The 20551-nt window shown below is 39.1% G+C and overlaps 1 protein-coding gene across 4 annotated transcripts in view; it reads left to right on the forward strand.

The window, feature by feature from the left end:
- BZW2 (basic leucine zipper and W2 domains 2) overlaps positions 1 to 17897 on the forward strand; it is a 58168-nt gene extending 40271 nt beyond the window's left edge. For all 4 annotated transcript variants that reach the window (XM_033399965.2, XM_033399974.2, XM_004263472.4 and 1 more), the window contains 6 exons: positions 2152 to 2261; positions 6836 to 7006; positions 8796 to 8942; positions 10055 to 10193; positions 16634 to 16756; positions 17433 to 17897. In XM_033399965.2, the coding sequence (XP_033255856.1) occupies positions 2152 to 2261; positions 6836 to 7006; positions 8796 to 8942; positions 10055 to 10193; positions 16634 to 16756; positions 17433 to 17461 (719 nt within the window). In that variant the 3' untranslated portion in view covers positions 17462 to 17897. The remainder of the gene's footprint in view (positions 1 to 2151; positions 2262 to 6835; positions 7007 to 8795; positions 8943 to 10054; positions 10194 to 16633; positions 16757 to 17432) is intronic.
- Positions 17898 to 20551: the final 2654 nt, after the last annotated feature.

The following is a 20551-nucleotide window of genomic DNA, read 5'->3' on the forward strand; positions in this document are numbered from 1 at the left end:
TGAGCCTGGTTTTTAGACTCCTAGTTTCAAGCATGCTTTATTTCTCTTACTTACAATGAGGATTACAAGATCTGTTATCTTCATTTTTATTTAATTACATAAATTTATATTATGTTTTATATTGACTTTTGGAACGAATGGTAATGTTAAAAATCCAGGTCAACAAGTTGATAACATAAAATTCTCCAGGTCATATCACAGGTGTTATTGTCATAGACAATTTGGGGGGCTTAGTTTCTCTGCTATTCAAAAGAAAAGAATTGGGTAAAGTTGGTGTCTGTATAAATTATATTTTATATATATATCTCAATTGAATTTGTTTACCAGCAAGTAATTGGAAGACAAGACCCAAATCTGTATATGAGGGCATTTCTTTTTTTCTTTCTTTCTTTTTTTTAAATTTTTTTTTTTTTTGCAGTATAGTTGATTTACAATGTTGTGTTAGTTTCAGATGTATAGCAGAGTGATTCAGTTATACACACACACACACACACACACACACACACACACACACATACGTTCTTTTTCAGATTCTTTTCCCTTATAGGTTACTATAAAATATTGAGTATAGTTCACTGTGCTATACAGTATGTCCTTGTTTGTTATCTATTTTATATATAGTAGTATGTATATGTTAATTCCAACCTCCTAAGTTATTCCCCCCACCCAGCCCCACCAAGGGCATTTATTTCTCATGTAACAATAAATATAAAAGCAGAGCAGACTTCAGGGTGAACAGCAATATCATTCAGGACTCAGACATTTTCCCCCATTACCATAGCATCGACTTCATTCCAAGGGTGGACTCCTTAGCCTTTAAAAGAAGTCTGCTAGTCCAGTTATGGCACAGGCTTCTTCATTCAGGTTCAGTGGAAGAGCACTTCTGAACATAGGATAATTTATCTTGCCTTCAGCAGATTGGCTGAAACTGGCCACATGACCCACCCAGTAGTAATTGTTGGGGGATGCTATGGCCAACAACTTAGATCAGTAGGCCAATCATTGCAGAAGAAGGTGGTGCCAGGGCTTAGACTAATTAGATGGAAGTCACCTGGCCTGAGCAACATGGGAACTCTCTTAGGAAAGAGGAAAGGAGAATAGACACTGCTTAGACCATCAACGATACTGAAGCCTTCAACTCAGAAAAATCAGTTTAATATTTCAACTACTCCTTAACTCTTCATTAAACAAATGCAACATTAATTTAGAAATCTGGAGTGTTCACAGAAAAGCTATTAGTTATCTGATTATTTATATTGGAAATAAATCTTATTATAAATATGGGTATGTAATTGAGTAGATTCCTGAATAACATAGTTTTTTTTTTTTTTGCGGTTCGCGGGCCTCTCACTGTTGTGGGCTCTCCCGCTGTGGAACACAGGCTCCAGACGCGCAGGCTCAGCGGCCATGGCTCATGGGCCCAGCCGCTCCGCGGCATGTGGGATCCTCCCGGACCGGGGCACGAACCCGTGTCCCCTGCATCGGCAGGCGGACCCTCAACCACTGCGCCACCAGGGAAGCCCAACATAGCTATTTTTAAAATCTCTTTTAAAATATCCAGAAAAACAGCACTGACATTTTCATACCTTAACTCGTGAATATTTTCAAATGCTTTTTACAAAAAGCAAAACTGTGAAGTAAATGATGCATGTTCATCTATAGCTTTATTTATTTATACCGGTCACTATTGATGTTCTTTCACTGGTATTATTTATCAGCAAATTAGTTGACATGTTGACATTTCAGTTTTATGGCTTTCGATTTATTTGGTGTACCTCAGGAGCACGGTTAAAAATATGAAATACTGGTGAACCACAGGGTGAAATAGAGGCAAAACATTAGAAGATCCTTGGCTTTGAATCTGGTTTTGACCAAGGTAAAAATAAATAAATTTACAGTTATAACAGGTTGGAATTAGGGAGTCCAACTTTGAAAAGTACTTTAACATTTTTTTTCCCTTCTTATGAAAATATTTTCTTGAGTAATGAATAGTACAGTGCCTAGAGAGCTTTCCATTTTTCCTTTGTGCCAAATCAAGTCTTTGAGTTATTTAGTCATTTCAGGACGCCTAATGGGAAATGTTGCCTTGTACATCATCACAAGTGGTTTTTGTTATAAAAGGTTTACTCTTCTTTTTTTTTTTTTTAACAGGCATTGCAGCCTCATTTGCTGTCAAGCTTTTTAAAGCGTGGATGGCAGAAAAAGATGCCAACTCTGTTACCTCCTCTTTGAGAAAAGCCAACTTAGACAAGAGGCTACTTGTAAGTGTTGTCTGGGCAAAGGGTTGTATGTTTCATGCTTCTGCCTTGGCTCTGTCAATTGTGTTGTAATACATAACTGAAATGCCCGAGTCTATGTCGAATTGGAACATGGTTCTTTTTATTTCTGTATTATTGGCAGATAGAAACTAATTCCAGTTTAATCTTTGTTGCATAAATAAATGGAATGATAAAATTAAAGAGTCATAGGGAGTACAGAGACTTTCAAATTTAGAAGTTTGTTGACATAGTGATAACATTTATCAGAATTAACTCTTTTGCAGCTAATAACTATAGAAATGTAAAGTTTTAATATGAAATTTAAAGTCACATCAATCCCACCTAATTAGACATTAGTGATTATCTTGGGTCATAGGTGAATGACACTGACCTCAAATACACGTTAGTTTGTTAACAAAATAAAAGGTTGGGCTTCCCTGGTGGCACAGTGGTTGAGAGTCCGCCTGCCGATGCAGAGGACACGGGTTCGTGCCCTGGTCCGGGAAGATCCCACATGCCGCGGAGCAGCTGGGCCCGTGAGCCATGGCCGCTGAGCCTGCGCGTCCGGAGCCTGTGCTCCGCAACGGGATAGGCCACAACAGTGAGAGGCCTCATACCGGAAAAAACAAAACAAAACAAAACTATAAGCTTAAATCAACTATACTTCAATAAAACATTTAAAAAAAAAAAAAGGTTAAGGAAGATTCCTTGTTTATACTAAGATTCCTTGGAAATACTTAGATATTTAAGAAAGCTAACAAGTTAATAGTAGTAATTTGAAGCTCCCAGTATCATGATTGCTTGATTATATTTTTACTTCTCTTTGTATTTTTCAAAGAAAATCAGGAAAAATATTTTGTCCTCATAATTCCTATCTGCTCCCTATAATTTCTGCCAGAAGCAACAGCTGTGCAGATGACAGAGATTGCTTCAAGTGAAATTGCTTTTAAAATTTTAGGACAAAGTCTAAAATTGCAAGACATGCTTGCCATCTTCTCTTTACCTAGTTACTTACCTGTTTTATCTTCCATTGTGTTCTGTGCAAGGGTGTTGATTCATGGGATAATTCCAAATCTGGCTCATTGTAAACTCTTTTATTTTCAGTGACTTAAAATTCCTTTATCTCTTGAGGTTTACCTAAAATAGCCCTATTTGGGTCTTGGAAGTCTTTAGAATATGATAAAGAAGAAAAATTAAGTCTAGATTCTTGTTAATTTCTGCCACTGATAATACTTTTCATTTAACTTATATTTATTAAGTGCCTGCTCTGTGCCAGGCACAGTCCTAGAAGCTGTGGAGCCAGTAGAGACAGGACAGAAAAGTTTCCTGCCTTCATGGAACCTACTCTCTAGCAATGAAGGGTATATAGAAGTCACAGAAGACAAGTGAATAGGTTGCTGATGTGGGTGGAAGTTCATATGAAGGAATATATTCGTGTCCCTGAGTCTGTGGATTAGCTGTATCTTGGCAAGGCCCCAGCCCTTTCATTCTGGGTCCCAGGCTGAAGGAGCAGCTCATATCTGGGCTATTCTGTCCTCATGGCAGAGGACAGGAACACAGGTGACTGAAGGGAGACATTCCGGTGCTTTAAAAGCTCACCTTCTTTCATCAAAAGAAGTCACGGAGAAGCCTGGCATGGGGTAGGAAGATTTAGTCCACTCATGGGCTACTTCTCCACCTGTGAAGACAGATACAGCAAGGAGGGTCTTCACTGAATACTTGTTTAAGGGAGAGGGGTGGGGGGTGAATTATTAGGAACAAAGATACAATTACAACTTAACCACAAAAGACTCAGTTATTTCTTAAAGCATGGTTCCTTAAAGATGCCAATAGGCAGAGCTTGGTTAACTTAATTAGGTTACTTCATTAAAAATTTTTTAATGTATTTCCTTTTTGAAAAATACATATCATTTAACTGTTCTTGCTAGGTTTCTTTGTCTACATATGTTTTGAACATGAAAAGCATAGGTAGCAGTTTCTACCAGAAACTCCATGAGGACAGGGTGGCTGTGCCTTAGAACCATGCCTGCCTGATATCATGCCCCCATCCCTGGAAAAGGGAACAATGATCAAGACATTGGCTAGAAACTTTTCTAGGAGCTGAAGATATTGAAAGAAATCAAGCAGGCAACCTGTGCCTTTATGGGGCTTACATTCTGTTTCAGGGGGACAGGCAATAAACTAAATAAACAATTAAAATAATACATGGTATAATAAAAAGTGAAGAGTGCTCCGAGAGAAAAACTAAATAGGGAAGCACTGAGGAGTGTCAGTGTGGTATGAGAAGGCCTCTCTGATAAGGTGACATTTGTGTGAAGAAGCGATCTATTTAGATATCTCCAGGAAGAGTATTCCAGGCAAAGGCAGCAGAAAACGCAAAGGCTTTGAGGCGTGGCATGTTGGGGACAGCAAGAAAGAGAGGGTAATTAGTAAGAGCAAAAATGTAGATCAGGTCAGAGTCATAGCAGGTCCCCTATCATCTAAGAACTTCGGCTTTTATTCTGAGTAAGATGAGAAGTTTTTTGGAAAAGTCTCTGCAAAACATGCATAATGTGATTTTGGGGTCTTAACAGGATCTCTCTGGCTGTTGCATTGGGAGCAGATTCAGGAGGAAGGGCAGAAGTAGGGAGACCTTAATCTAGGGATGAGGTGATAAAGGTTTTTACCTGGGTAGGATTTTTTTTTTTTTTTTTTTTGCAGTACGCGGGCCTCTCACTGTTGTGGCCTCTCCCGTTGCGGAGCACAGGCTCCGGACGCGCAGGCTCAGCGGCCATGGCTCACGGGCCCAGCCGCTTCACGGCATGTGGGATCCTCCCGGACCTGGGCACGAACCCGTGTCCCCTGCATCGGCAGGCGGACTCTCAACCACTGTGCCACCAGGGAAGCCTTGGGTAGGATTTTTGTAACAAATGCAAACTATGTTCCAAGTTAGTAAAGGTCATGACATGATTTATACTGATTTTAGCTCAGTTTAATCTGAATAATAATTTTTAAGATGTTATGTATCATTCATAAGGACTGTGGTTATAGTTCATAAAAATAAATAAAAAACCACTAGTAACATGTTTGATGATGTCTTACTCTGAACATAACTTTCCATCAGAATTTGCAGTCACATTCTCCCTAAATTGAGTATTGAATGCTGGCATGAGTAACAGAGTAATTATTGCCTTTGGGTCACACAGCTATGCCCTTAAATATTTCTGGCTGCATAATTTGGGTCAAGCTGCTTAGCCTTGTTGAGACTTAGTTTATTTTTGTAGAAAAATTTCTACTTTTTACAATTATGAGTAAAATGCCCACCACCTCTTGATTCATAGAAGAAACTCAAAATTAAACTAGTTCCCTGCCCCCACAAATTTGAAAGGCCTCTTGAATGGTAGAATAAATATCAGTGACAACATTTCAGTCAGGTATGAAATGTTTGCTTTAACATGAATGTGTGTTTGATAGCTGCTCCCACCAACTCTGTTCTGACATTTTGAAACTGATGACTCAACAAGGCAAATTATGGGATGATGGTACAGAGAATATTGAAATTTGAGTCATGACAGAAGCCATCTGGCTATGTCCCTATGCTTGGTGGCAAACTCGTTGCAGACCTTTCTTCTGAGATTTTTATTGAAGCCACATAGCCATTGGCCATCTATATATGCAAATCTCACCATCATAAAAGTTTGGATCTATTTTATAGACTCTGCAGCAGTCTGAAAAATGTGAGAGCTTTGAAAATTGCCTTCCTTTCTTAGTTGGGTGTTGGCGTCACACAGGGTTAGAACATGACTAAGTGTTCCTGAGACTCCTCCGAGCTGTGTAAAGTGAAATGGAAGTGAGGTGAGAATATGAGAGCAGCCATGGTGTGCTGCTCTTTTAAAAAATTTCCAACAGAATTATGTAATGAACTGAAGAGACAGTAGGGCGGATTTAGATTAGATCTCGCCATGAACTTAATTTAGAGCCACCATGTTAAGAGATACAACGAAAATTCTCTTTAGCTCTGAGCTGTTATTTTAGAATAATAGCAGCATTTTCCTTAATGAAATGCTGAATAGAGGTCCTTGAGATGATAATAGTCAATGTTGTTTTCCTCATATTATCTCAGATCATTTCAGCATTACTAAAACTGGCTTTGGTCTGTTAACTCATAGTTAAGGAAACAGTGTGGTTAATGATTTCAGTTTTTTCTAGTCGGTTTAAAATAATCCCAACGTTTTTCAGGGTTATCATCTTATTGGTACTTAATTTAGCAAATTTAGCTCTGTTTTTGTACGTGCTGCACTTTGATTAAAGTAAAAGAAAAAGTAAATAGCAGTGCCAAATGAGTGCAACTAGTTTATGTAATTTGCTTAGCATTTTTTATTCTCTTTCTTTGTCAAATTGCCTAATTTTGGAAGGTACCTTAGCAGATGCTCAAGAAATATATCCGAGATTTATTCTTTTGAAAAACTTCATCCTTCTTCTTTTCTTCCAAATATGAGATATTCTGAGTGTTCTCTTAATATGAAAATGTTGTTCTTTACGCTTGCTGAAATGTGAATGGCATGTTGTGTAACAGTCTCTCTCCTTTTCTCTCCCAGGAGCTCTTTCCAGTTAACAGACAGAGCGTGGATCATTTTGCTCAGTACTTCACTGACGCAGGTCTTAAGGAGCTCTCTGACTTCCTCCGAGTCCAGCAGTCCCTGGGCACCAGGAAGGAGCTGCAGAAGGAGCTCCAGGAGCGTCTTTCTCAGGAATGCCCGATCAAGGAGGTGGGGACCATGGACTGACATCACTGCAAACCCGTTCAGCGAGAGGGATGATGTAGCCTGTGCAGCACAAGCTTTACCTCCCTTAAGGAGACCTCCCTTTGTTTATTGCTATGAACTCCAGGCCCTTTTCATACCATTTAAATGAGCTCGATTTCAAAGTATTGATTCAGACTCCTCCAGGATGTTCCAGAAAATAATGAGTATTTCCACACAAGTGACTTATTTACCAGGTTGCTATGGTTGTCAGAATGTTTCATCTGTTGAATAGATTTACTCTCCACTAGCAGTATACCTCAATTTATGGTGGTTTTCCCATTTTATTGCAGATTACGTAATATGGTTAAGTATTGGGTTAATATATATAGGTTTTAATTTTAAGACAAAAAAGGGGTGATTTTGCAGTCATATCATGGGTAAAGACCAGTTGGACCAGTGGCTCATTGGATTCCACTCATAATAGTTGTGTATTCACATAACATAAATACTACCTTCTTGTATAGCTGTCTTTCATATGGCTATGATTGTATCTTTTTTTTTTAAGTCCTGCCTGAAGAAAACTTCCTATTTGAACTTTAAAAACTTTTACATGATAATTCAAAAATTGCATAAAGAGTCCTTTCCTTTTGCCACTTACTCCCAAGTCCCAAATCCTCACTATCCTGCGTGCTCGCAGCCTTGCAAGGTACCTTTTGCGGTTTAAGACTGGAGAATTCCAGACTGATGCTGTCCAGCAGGTGGAGGTGTTGGTCTCTCATGGCATTAAGGTCAGCAATATATTCAGTAATCTTTCTCCAAGCAAAGAACTTGAACATGATTTAACATGGGGAAAAAAAAGCAAACCAAATAACACTGCGATACCTTTAGGTGCAGAGATGTCACCTTTCTTTGCAGCTGGGGGACTAGGACTTCCCAGTTCCTTTGGTTCTCAAAGGCTGCTTAACCCACAGCTGACCCCTCTGTACCCCAGGCCAGCAGGAAAGAAAGCAACGTATTTTCATTAAAAAAAAAGGAAGGGAGAAAAATAGCTGTACTACTCACAAAGTACTACATGTGAGATATATTGATATTATGGTTTTTAATCACTTCTGAGGCCCTCACCTCTATTTGTGATTCTATTCAAAAGGAGTAGGTTTTTCCAAACAAGTTTAATATAAGATACACTGTTAGGCAGATTTTATTCCATACTATCAGGTTTTAGGATACATTTGCATATTTAAAAGTAACTCTGAAGGAAAAATAGCCTGCTGAGGGTTGCTCTTTGATATGTATCATATGTAAAGTCTTTGCACTTTACAGTTTATTTACATGAGGCATGAGGATCATCAAAAGCGATAATTAAAGAATGAATTGCAGAGAATGCCTTGTACAAGCCCAAGACATTTTTCAAGAGTTTTAAAGTTAAGGATCGGAAGTAAAAATTCACAGCTCTGTTGCCTTCTTCAAACCCCGGAAAGTCAAACTGGCTTAAATCTTTGCCCTGCTTTACTCAAAGGGGTTCCTGCCTGTAAGAGTATAGCCCCTAAGAAACCACGATTCTCTTTTTTTATTTTCTCTTATCCAGCACCTCCTGGCCAGAGATAAGCCTATTAATTTGGGGACTAAAAATAAGTCTGCTTTGAGAACAAATCATTGTGTTTTTCCTGCCTCTCGTAACTGGAGAGTATATGCCAGGAAGGGAGGAACTGAGCAGAATATTTGTGTGCCCCTAACCTTTTACTGATCGGGCACAGTGAGAGGGGAACTCCCCATCTGTCTGTTACTCTCTGACTCCTTTTTTTGTGAAATTTAGGTGGTGCTCTATGTTAAAGAAGAAATGAAGAGGAATGATCTTCCAGAAACAGCAGTGATTGGACTGCTGTGGACCTGTATAATGAACGCTGTGGAATGGAACAAGAAGGAAGAGCTCGTTGCCGAGCAAGCCCTCAAGCATCTGAAGGTACCGGGTCCCAACAAGGCACAGTCTTGGCTGCAGGCCAACTGCAGCTCTTAACAATGTGATAGATGTGTTCTAATCAGTCCAGACACATACTTCCTAGTGTTTTTCTTTTCAAATTTGCCACTACCTAAAATGTTTCAGATGTAAGAGCTTATGAAATACCTAAGGGTAAATTCTTACTAAAAACAATGTCAGAAAATCCACAGAATCGTCATATATTCAATATTTAAAGGGAAATATAGTCTAACTATTGGTTCTCCTTCTACATGATAAAAATTCTTAATGAGTATTTTTTAAGTAAACTACAAGCTGACATTAGAATTTGAAAACTGAGTGGTGGAAGAAATCAACCGATTGTGTAAATTGTATATTTTTGTGGGGAGATACATATGTTTTTGCTTTTATTGTCCTCTCCCTATGAAAGTGTCTTAAGACAAGTGGAAGACTTAGAGCCTACCTTCAGAGTTTACACTTGAATTGGGAAATCAACAGGTACCTAGTTTAAACTAGGTAGGATGTAAATTCAGATAACTCTCAGTATTTAGGAGGACAGAGCAGTGAGTAGCCTATGCAGGTTAAGTTGACCAGGGAAGGCTCAGAGGAGGAGTTAAGTGTTGAGCTGAGTAGGTCTTAGAGAAAACAACAGCCAAACAACTGGAAGCCAAGGTCATTTGGGACGAAGGGAACAGTATGAACAAAACCATAAAGATGACATGTGGGGGGTCTGCGATGTTTAGGAAGGAGATGCCCACTCTTCCAGTGGCAGAGCCACACTTCAGTGATGGAGGGGTCACAGCAGCCCTGGGAACCTTTGGAACTTAGGAACTCTGTCTTATTTTCACAGGACCCATTAGACAGACACAGTAGCATGGCAGTTATCTTTAATATAGTCAGAATTTCATATTTGGTTGCCTTTAGTGGGTACAGCGAGAGAAATCTGATAAGGTGCAGGGATAAAAAAATTCATGTTGATTGGTCACAATATTAGAATAAGATAATCCTCAAAGTGAAGATTTTCTAAGCAAACCTCCAGATTATTGTTATGATTCAAGTGGTGTCAGCCCTGCACCTCTCACAAGAGTAAATGGTTTTACTCCCCACTTCTGTTCCAGCAATACGCTCCACTCCTGGCTGTGTTCAGCTCCCAAGGCCAGTCAGAGCTGATCCTCCTCCAGAAGGTGCAAGAGTACTGTTATGACAACATCCATTTCATGAAAGCCTTTCAGAAGATCGTGGTTCTTTTTTATAAAGGTGTGTATCTATGTCGTCCTGCCACTATGTTTCTATGTTTTGTTGAAGCTTTTCGAAGGACAGAGTAGGGGGTGAGGCAGAGGGGGATATAGGTTAATGATAGTCTTTGAGTTTTAGTGATGCAGCCATATTATTTAGAGAGAGAAGGTGCAAACACCCTAGACATGCGTGGCCTGAGCAACCAGCCTGATTAGGCCCCTGTACACTTGTCACTGGTGGAAATCGCTAGAAGACTGGTGATGAACTAATAATTTTGGTGGGGAGGGATGGTGAAAAAGACTGTAATTACAAAAAATCAGATCTGTTTTTGCATTGTAAGGATTAGCTATAACAACGGTGATTACCAAGTGGTTACATATAGTATGTTCATACCTTTTCAGATGCCATAAAGCTGACTTTAAAATTACTGAAATAACTAGCTTTTCACTTTGCAGTTTAGTTATTTGGCCCAGCCATTCTCCTGTTTTCCAAGGAAATGGCTATTTTTAGAACTTCATATTTACTGTCTTGTTATTGTATTTATAAGGATTAGGTTGCCATGACAACTGGCACAGCCAGTTTATTAAAAATGAATGCTATTAGGGTTGTTGTTTTTTTTTAACATCTTTAGCTATTAGGGTTTTAACTGATCTCAATCTCTATACCTATAGTATATGAAGAAAATGATCCTAGACACTTCTTTGGTCTAGGTGTTCGTAGTTTTATGAGGCGGGGGGGAAAGGAACACTTAAGAAACGAGACGTTTTGAACATTATAAAATGTTAATTAGAAGTTACTGCTATCTTAAATGGCATAACACAGAAAAGGCTAAAGTATAAATTAATACCAACCAAATGTTTCTTTTCTTTTTGATGTGTTCTTAAAGTTGTCTATCTTGAATGACAAGTTGGGCATTTGGAATGTAAAAATTTTACATTACTGATTACTAGCTGTTTTTAAAACGTTTAATAGCATTTCACAAAGAGTTTTAACTGGCTGTCCAGATTCTTCAAATGCATACGTCTTGCCCACAAGGGTTTGGGTGATCTTTTGCTTTCTCAGCACTAAGGTATTTGGCACAATTTCCATATCAGTGGGAGACTGTGATGACTGCCAAGTCCCATTTGAAATTCAGTAATAGGTGTTTTTCTGTGGCCAGATCTGAACTGGCCCTCTTGGATGTGGTCATGAGATAGCAATGTCCTAACACTAGGGCTTAAATGATACCCAGGGTCATGAGATAGCAATGTCTTAAGTCTAGGTGACCCATCAGAACCAAACCTGCAGGTCCTATGGCCAACCCACCTGTGGTACCCAGGAGCCAAGAAAGAGGAGCAGCCCCCCGCAGCCAGTAGCCGATCTGTCCACACCGGCCACAGCTGGCCCCATTTTAAACTGGTAGAGAGGCCTGTGGGATAGGTTTCACATTTGCTTCATGAATGGTCAATATTTTCCACTACAGAAAAGCAAACTGTTTATAAACTAGCTGCCTAAACACATAATTTCCTTTCTTGTTGTTTAATAGCCAACCCAACCAAACAGTGTCTCTTACCAAATCCTTGTTCTTTGCTTTTTTTTTGCGGTACGCGGGCCTCTCACTGCTGTGGCCTCACCCGTTGTGGAGCACAGGCTCCGGACGCGCAGTCTCAGCGGCCATGGCTCACGGGCCCAGCTGCTCCGTGGCATGTGGGATCTTCCCGTACTGGGGCACGAACCCGCGTCCCCTGCATCGGCAGGCGGACTCTCAACCACTGTGCCACCAGGGAAGCCCCAAATCCTTGTTTTTAACTGAGACATAGTTGTTTGAGCCTCGTCTGCAGCAATACCTCATTTCATTATTATACTTAGTTCAAAAAAACAAAAAATAAACTACTTTTTATCAGTAAAGGCATTTAAGTGGCATATAAACTATCAAAGTCCTATTCTTCAAATTTCTCATTTTAACCATTAATGAATGCCAACATCCTTCCCCATTAAACTTTTTATAACAACTACGAACAGCTAGCAAAACTGATTGCTTTATTTCCTATTCTTCAGCCCCAAATGCTAAGGAACAGTGACCTGAAATTATAAAATAACCAAGCAGTGGGCCCTGAGAAGTAAAAAGAAGAGGCATTAGCTCTTCCTTAGGCCGTTGATTAACTAGGTAGTCAGCTTTTTAAAATAGATTGTTTCAGTTAGTAAGGTCTGTGGCAAGTATGAGCAGGCCCAAGGGAACGTAGGGGGATAAGTGTCAATAACAGTTTTATTCTGGCTCAGTTATTTGGAAATGAAATCAGGAAGCTCTTTACAAATGGAAACCTAAACTATATCACTGAAAAGTTAAAACTAAATGTCATTTTCTAGGTAATTTCATAATTTTCCACAAAATTATACATACAGGCTGTTTTTTTTGGTAAAATAATTGCATTTTTTCTCTTGAGAACATGGAATCCCCAAGGAATGATTGTTCCGTACTACTGTTAGGAGAGTTACTGTGTTTACCTTCCTTTTTGAATAGTAGTTTTTACTTTGACCTTATTTCATCCAACAAACACTTGTGCACCTGGAGACATATATTTCATTTGTTTTTATGAGGATTGGGATGCTCTTGTTGTGTATTTCATATGCCTAGGAAGGCTTGAGGACAGCATGTATTAAAGCACTCCTTTCCCGGTGCACGTGACTCACCTGGAGCGCTTGTTAAAACAGATTCCCCAGGGATTCTGATTCAGTGGGTACAGCATTGGGCCCGCAAATTTGCGTTTTAACAAATTTCCAGGTGATGCTGTGACTGTTCATCCGGGACCACTGGTCTAAAGGGTATCGGATGTGAGAAGTGACAAATCCCATGAACCATGGTAACATGGTTAAGATTATACTTATCATTAATTCCATACACACATATACATTTTACAAATAATCAAATAGTGTCTTTGTTTCTTTTATCTAGTGATGTGGATCCCTTGACATTTTGCTTTCAAGCAGGTTTTCAAAAATGTAATGGAAATCATTTCTTCTTTCCCATTTTAAGTCTCAATTACATACACCCACCTTACCGTATTTCCAGAACTTGAGGATAACAGAAACATGAGGGTATGATTCCTCATGTCCCCTATGAAAACCTAATTACTTAAATGAATGATATTATTAAAGTATTTTTAGATGTTTTATATAAAAAACAGTGGAATAAAAGTGAATAAACTTTAAATAATAATGCTTTTCGGCAATGAAAGGAGAAAGTGGTGATTGGTCACTCGGTGAAGATTTACTTTTTGTACTAAAATCTAGATTTTTATATTTCTAAGGCAGTAAGAAAAATAGTAAATTCATCACTACTTTTTAAATATCACATTATTCACTTTCTAAAATAATTTTCTTTCTTCCTGAAGCTAAGTACCATAGTCTCAGCATGTAGGTCTGAAAAATATATAACTACCTTCTCAAGTACTGTTAGTATCTCTATCATGGCTTTTATTGTTTGCAGATATTTCTTAGGTTAAATTCTGTTCCTCACGCACATTTTTCTAAAAGAAGTTTCTTATTCTTGTTCTAAAAAAAAAGGTTATTTGCCTTCCCACCATATAGTGCCAACTTTTTAAGGTAAATTATTTTTGACTTGTGTCCCTATGTGCCACTGCTAATAAAAAGTACTGAATTTTCTAAGTTCCAAGTGACACAGTTTTCAACTTAAATATTTAAATAACTAACGTTACCTAAAACTTTGCAGTTCTCAAACCACTTTTACAATATTGTCTCTTTGACCCTCGTGAAAACCTAAATTTTGAATTATAACTCTACACATTGAGACATATTTAGTTTTTCTCATCAAGTTCATCGATTTGTACATTATACATTTATTGAATGCAAACTAGATGGCAGGTCTTATGTTATTAAATGCTGGGAATGAGATGCTGAACAAAATAGTCCTTGACTTCCTAGATTTCAGAGTGTAGAAGAAAATCAAGAAACATAATCACCTTGTCAGTGGCTAAAATAAGGCTCGTACAGATAGATGCTGATGAAGAGTGAAAGGATGATAGAGGAGGGGCCCCTAACTCAGAGCTGAAGCTGACTTGGAGAAAGAAAAAGGAAGGCTCTCAAGGGACACAAGTATTTCACCAGAGATGATGAAGAAGTTGGCCACATCGAGGGGAGAGAAGTGTACTGTAATGTGAGGGGGTTCTGTGCAATTGTAGAATGTCTTCCTTTCTTGCTGTACTTTTACTGATCCTCCGTATTCCTACTGTGCATTTTGGGAGATCCCAACACTTTGTCATCTTCATCTCCCAGTTATAATGAACTCCTCTCCCTACTTTTCCTTAGTGGGAAAAAAAAGTTCTTTCTCTTCTTCATTTGTCAAGGAGTTCCTTCCTTTTAAGATGAGACGTTTCCCTACACAAAAGTTGACTTTCTTTTTGGTGTTCGTGCTTTGCCGCAAAGTCACCCTGTGTAGGTGCTTATGTCCCTTCTTTATTATTTTATTCCCCTGGGACTAGAAGTTTGGTCTTGCAGCAGGTGTTTATTACTAAATTAGCTTCTTCTAAGAACTCAGCTCTGCACAGTTTGTCTGATTTTCAGTGGATGAGACATCCTATAAGTTTTACCTGTCATGTACTGTCCTTTTCACAAGCACAGTCACTGACAAGTATTCTAGTAGTTGCATGGCCTCTTTCGGCCTCTGTGGGGCAATAAAACTCTCAACCTTCAGAGAATGAGCTCTCAGCCTTCAGAAGGAAAACCTGAGACAAAGAGTATCGCTAAACTACACTCTCCGTTGCCTTTCCAACCTGTACATTGTGTCATAACATGATTCATTAAGGGGAGGAGAAAAAAGAGAATTTCTCTTTACGTGTTTAATTCTATGTTTTGTTTTATAACATTAACAATAGCAGTTATATAGTACATGCATATAATTTATAAAACAAAAAATACACATATGTTGTGTGTACACACTCAAAATTGTCTTACTGATAGGGGAGCATGATCAAAACAGTTTGGAAATTATTGGTCTAAATCACAGGCATTTTAAACATGTCATAAAAACAAATTATATAAAAGGGACTTTAAACATCCATGTTTGAGCTAATTAGCATTCCTGAAAGGTTTCTGCAAAGCCATCTTACCCAGTAACAGGTCACTTCCTTGAGCTGTAAAGCATCTGCTCGTCATTGGTATGAAAACTGGACTTTGATGGCAAGAGGCAGGAGAATTCTTTCATCATTGTGAGTGGGGAGTGTGGAGCTGGAAGCACAAGCAACTAAAAGACTAGAAGCTAAGAGTAATTCCTTAGGGCTCCTGGTTATAATTTTTATATCTAGTCCTTATATATGAATAAATCTAGACTTCCTTCTTCCTTTGCAAAATGTAGTGTATTTAATGACCAAAATAAAACAAACTTTATATTTTCTAAAACCAATCATGTGCATTTTTAGTCAATTTGACCTCTTCAATTGAATCCAAGAGCCAATTATTAATTTTAAAAAAACAAAGTTTTTGTTACGAAAAGATCACTGAGGTTTTGAATGAAACGAGTATCAAATCATTTCTCTTGTTTTCATAAGCTAAAGGTATATTTTAACTGCAAAAACATCATTAGAATGATTTATCAGCATTTGCAATGGATTGGGCAGGCGTTGGGGATGATAATAAATCCTTTTTATCTGTTTTCCATCTCATTTCCCACACCAAAATCCCAAAAGATAACCCATTAGAACATTGGCAAAGTCTGTAGGCTATTTTTTTCATATTCCCCTTTCTATTCTTAACATTAAATATTCTAAATTAATGGTAACTTGAGGGTATCAAGGAATATTTGTGGAATTTAGAGTTCTAGGTAATAGTTAATAGATAACACTTTTTGTTTCTCTCCTAACAGTGTACAAGGAAAACATTACTCATGTGATTTAGATATTGTGCTGTGGGGAAGTAAATTTAGGACTTAGCGATAGAGTACTGTAGAACTTTGGATTATGTGTGTATTGGTCCCATGGTACACCCAGGAAGCTCATCATTATATTTAATTATTAACATTGTTATTGCATCCTGTCTGCATTTTTTTCATTTGCTTTCTTTTCCTCCTAAAGTAAATCCCCTTGAAAGACCAGTCATTTGTGGTTGCTGCTTAATCAAGATGTGTTTGCAGTTGGTGGCAGGACACAGAGTGTTCTGAAAGGCTGGAATTGATGATTCATTGGCAAAATTACAAAATAACCTAGTTTCCTGCCAACAAATTAGCACTGTGAGATTTTCAAGTCCCAGTCCCATCACCATCCCTCCCCTAACTACTAAAATACACAGGGCACTGCGCTGTATGGAAATAAGCTTGGTTCTTGTCTTCTGATAAGTTTCAATACGAATTTCTTTTATAAAAGAGCTTTAATATTTGAAGTGATTGCTTTCTATTAAACTATAAGACATGAAGTTGCTTTAAAACATGACATGTATGTAGTAGCTTTGAAACCTTTGATTTGAAATTGCAGCTGATGTGCTGAGTGAAGAAGCGATATTGAAATGGTACAAAGAAGCACATGTTGCCAAAGGCAAAAGTGTTTTTCTTGACCAGATGAAGAAATTTGTTGAGTGGTTACAAAACGCAGAAGAAGGTATGATTCCATTTAACAACTCTGGTGACCATTTAGCAAATCCTTTCTCACTACAATTCAAAATAGCTCCCCCCTCCACAGATTTTTCTTGCCTTCCTAAAACTAAAGTTCTGAGGTGTGTTCCACAGCATTTTGTCCACCTCTTAGCCTTCCTTTCTGAATCAAGGCAATGACAATTTCTGCAAGATAAACAAAACAAAACCAAAACCTCTTAAATTATTCCTAATTTAAGGGACAAAGAGGAAGAAATAATCAGCAGCTGTGAAAGGAAAAAAAATACATTTGGCTTAATCACTTTTATGGGATTATATCGACTTTTATGGCGCCTTTACCAGTTGACTGGTATTTAAAATGGCAATACAAGTTGGAAGAACAATAATGATGAGACTTAATCCAACTGAGCATGAAAAGTTGCCGATCCGGAAAAATATAAATGGTTTTCGTCACCAATAATATTTCTGAGCATGTTGCATTTTTAGAAAGGTAATTTCGTTTAAAAGCAAAAAGGAGCAGAAGTTTGCTGCCTGCCCTCTATATGACTCTCTTACCTAGTAAATGGATGCCTAGGCAAAATGTCTTTTTTAGTGGAGAAGGGAGATAGAGTAGAAATTCTTTCATGACCTTATTTAAAGGTGTCTCAGAAGAAATGACCTGACTTTTCTTTCTTCTCTCCTAGAATCTGAATCTGAAGGTGAAGAAAATTAGACAGCTCAAGAAGCACAATACCTAGGTCACCACACAACACTCTTACGGGGAATGCTGAACCATTTGAGAAGAGAAACTTGGCTTCTGTTTTCACAAAGGAAAAAAAAAAAATAGGATAGGCTTCCCTTGTGCAGAGGGGGAAATGGTTTTTGTTTTTGTTTTGTTTTTAAATGGAGCCCTGAGGCATCAGCTATTATACTTGGGACTCTACCTCTCACTCACTATATGCTAACTTAAAGCCATTCAACAGGGAGTCCAGTAGGTGTCTGAAATTAAATACTCCACAGACTCCTCTTTTTTAGCTGTATTTTTCAGGTACTGTGTGGTGAATGCCCCACTGGTGTCTATTACAGGGCCACTTTGGTAGTTGTGTATCTGCTCGTGTATGTGATTTGACAAACAGTTTTTTAAAATAAATGGCTTTTTAAAAATCTGGGCTTATATTTTCAGAGCTTTTATTTCTTTACTGTTCTGACTTCTTACACAGATGACATTTCAGTGTTAGGCTTTTTTTTCCCATCCAAAATGCTGTATTGTTCTTGTCTATGAAAACACTTCTGTTCCTTTTATCATCATAACTAATACACTTCACTTATCTTTGTAGTGAAATAGAAATCAACCCCAAAATACAGGCACATAGCAGTAATACCAAGAAGTGATTTATTTATTTATTTTGCGGTACGCGGGCCTCTCACTGTCGTGGCCTCTCCCGTTGCGGAGCACAGGCTCTGGACGCGCAGGCTTAGCGGCCATGGCTCATGGGCCCAGCCGCTCTGTGACATGTGGGATCTTCCCGGACCTGGGCACGAACCCATGTCCCCTGCATCGGCAGGCGGACTCTCAACCACTGCGCCACCAGGGAAGCCCTAGAAGTGATATTATTAATAATAATTATTATCTACATGTGAGAATGTCATTTTCATTACACAGGAAATAGTAAGGACAGAATAACTGCAGCCAAGAATGACTGGAAGTCACAGGATAAAGAACTTTAAAAGTATTAACTCATCTACCGCAATATGGTACACTGCCCTGGAGATGAAAACCACGTGGTACTAAACAAAGACAATTCTGGAATGCATTGCCTTTATAGCATAGTCCCTTGAGAGAAAAGCAGGAAACCGAAGGGAGGGGTATCTGATTTCTTCCAGTTCGTCAGTTCATGGCAAGCCTCCATCATCTACCTACCCTTCCATCTATCTAAAAATTAGAACTATGAAGTTAAACGGTAGTCACGTTATAGAGTGCATATGTAACGTGTTTATTTGAAGTGAAAAAAATGAATCATTTTCATTGAAAACAAAGTTGGCAAACTAATTTGACAAGTGCTGACTGCCAATTAGGATACGTGACAGGCACACTCTGTAAATTAAGTTCAATCTTCATCTCCGATGTTTTGACGAATATATTTAAAGATAAAATAATGCAAATTACATTCAATTTGTAATAAAAATTTTATATGTCACCTTTTATGTATTTTTTTTTTTTTTTGCGGCACGCGGGCCTCTCACTGTTGTGGCCTCTCCCGTTGCGGAGCACAGGCTCAGGACGCGCAGGCTCAGCGGCCATGGCTCACAGGCCCAGCCGCCCCGCGGCATGTGGGATCCTCCCGGACCGGGGCATGAACCCGTGTCCCATGCATCGGCAGGCGGACTCCCAACCACCGCGCCACCAGGGAAGCCCAACTTTTATGCATTTTATATTTAATTTTATGTCAGTATGTCCCCCTTCATTTTAGGGGATCATGTGTAAAGCATGCGAAGGGCACTGCAGTAGAGGATATTTGACTTTGCCCCACTATTTCCAAAGGGTCCACACTAAGACCTAGAAAAGCAGAGTTGTCCAAGGTCTTAGAGTTAGTGACCAAGATGGAACTAAAAGTCCCACTTCTGAGTCCCACGCCTTTGCTCTTTTTTTCCTATATTCTGCTGTCAAATTATTTATGAGAATGTAAGTTTCTACAGTTCAAAAATTTTTTCAACTAGCACTTCTATCGAATAAACATCTGGGAAATCAATTTTGTAGCCTATAAACTATAGGAGTTGTAGAATACTAATACTTATCTTTTCTAGCGCATAATATTTTCCCCAAACGAACTTAAGGTAGTGATTTTCAGGTAAGCGAGCATTGGGGGAGAGGGAGGATGCTCATCAGCAAGAATTTAATAACAAATCAACCAACCAAAGCCCTTTCTTTCTCTGAAAGACGTGTCTCTTTTTCTTTTTAAAAATAAAATTTGTCCTAATTATAAAAGTAATTACATTAGTTATCTATTGCTACACAACAGATTATCACCGCATTTAGCAGCTTTAAACAACAGATATTTATCCTATCCGTTTCTGTGGTCCGGATCTAGGAGCTGCTTAGCTGGGTGGTTTCCAGCTCAGCCTCTGCTGAGGTTGCAGTCAAACTATTGGTTGGGAGTGCAGTCCTCTGAAGGCTGTAGCGTCTGCTTCCAAGCTGACAGCGGTTGTATGATCAGGCCACTCAAGATGCCTGCTCTCTTGCTCTCTCTACATCCCCTGCTCAATCAGTCCCTGCCTCACATGACTGACCTTCCCTCCTAATCATAGTGTCTAATCAGTAAATGCCTACTTGACCCTGGCCCCAGCTGGTGATTGTTCTGATCTTTAGATCAGAGCTCTACTAAGATAGTTTGAAAGGGGCGTGCCCCTCAGTTGGTTTCCCTGGTAACCAATGAGCCCACCTGATATCAATTCCCTCTATAACTGGTAACCTCCCTCTCCCCGTGGTACCGAAGACTGCTGCCGCGTCTTGCCCTGGTGTCCTGCCTGCCGTCTGCCGCATACCGTGGCGTGTCACTCCAGGCTCTGCTTCAGACACGTAAGATCCCCCATCCATTAAACCATTAATATCCCTGTTGCTGCCTCGGGGCTCTTTCTTTGGTCTTGAGGCTGGGGGAGTACAGCGCTTGCCAGCCTGTGGGGTGTAGCCCAGCAGCAGTGGTTGGTGGACCTCAGTTCCTCACTGACTTTTAGCCAGAGCCTTGAGTTCCTTACCACAGTGTCCTCTCCTTAGGCTGCCTGAGAGTCTTCATGGCCTAACAGCTGGTTTTCCCCAGAATGAGTG

Source organism: Orcinus orca, chromosome 9 (genome assembly GCF_937001465.1).
Source record: "Orcinus orca chromosome 9, mOrcOrc1.1, whole genome shotgun sequence".
Lineage (NCBI taxonomy): Eukaryota > Metazoa > Chordata > Mammalia > Artiodactyla > Delphinidae > Orcinus > Orcinus orca.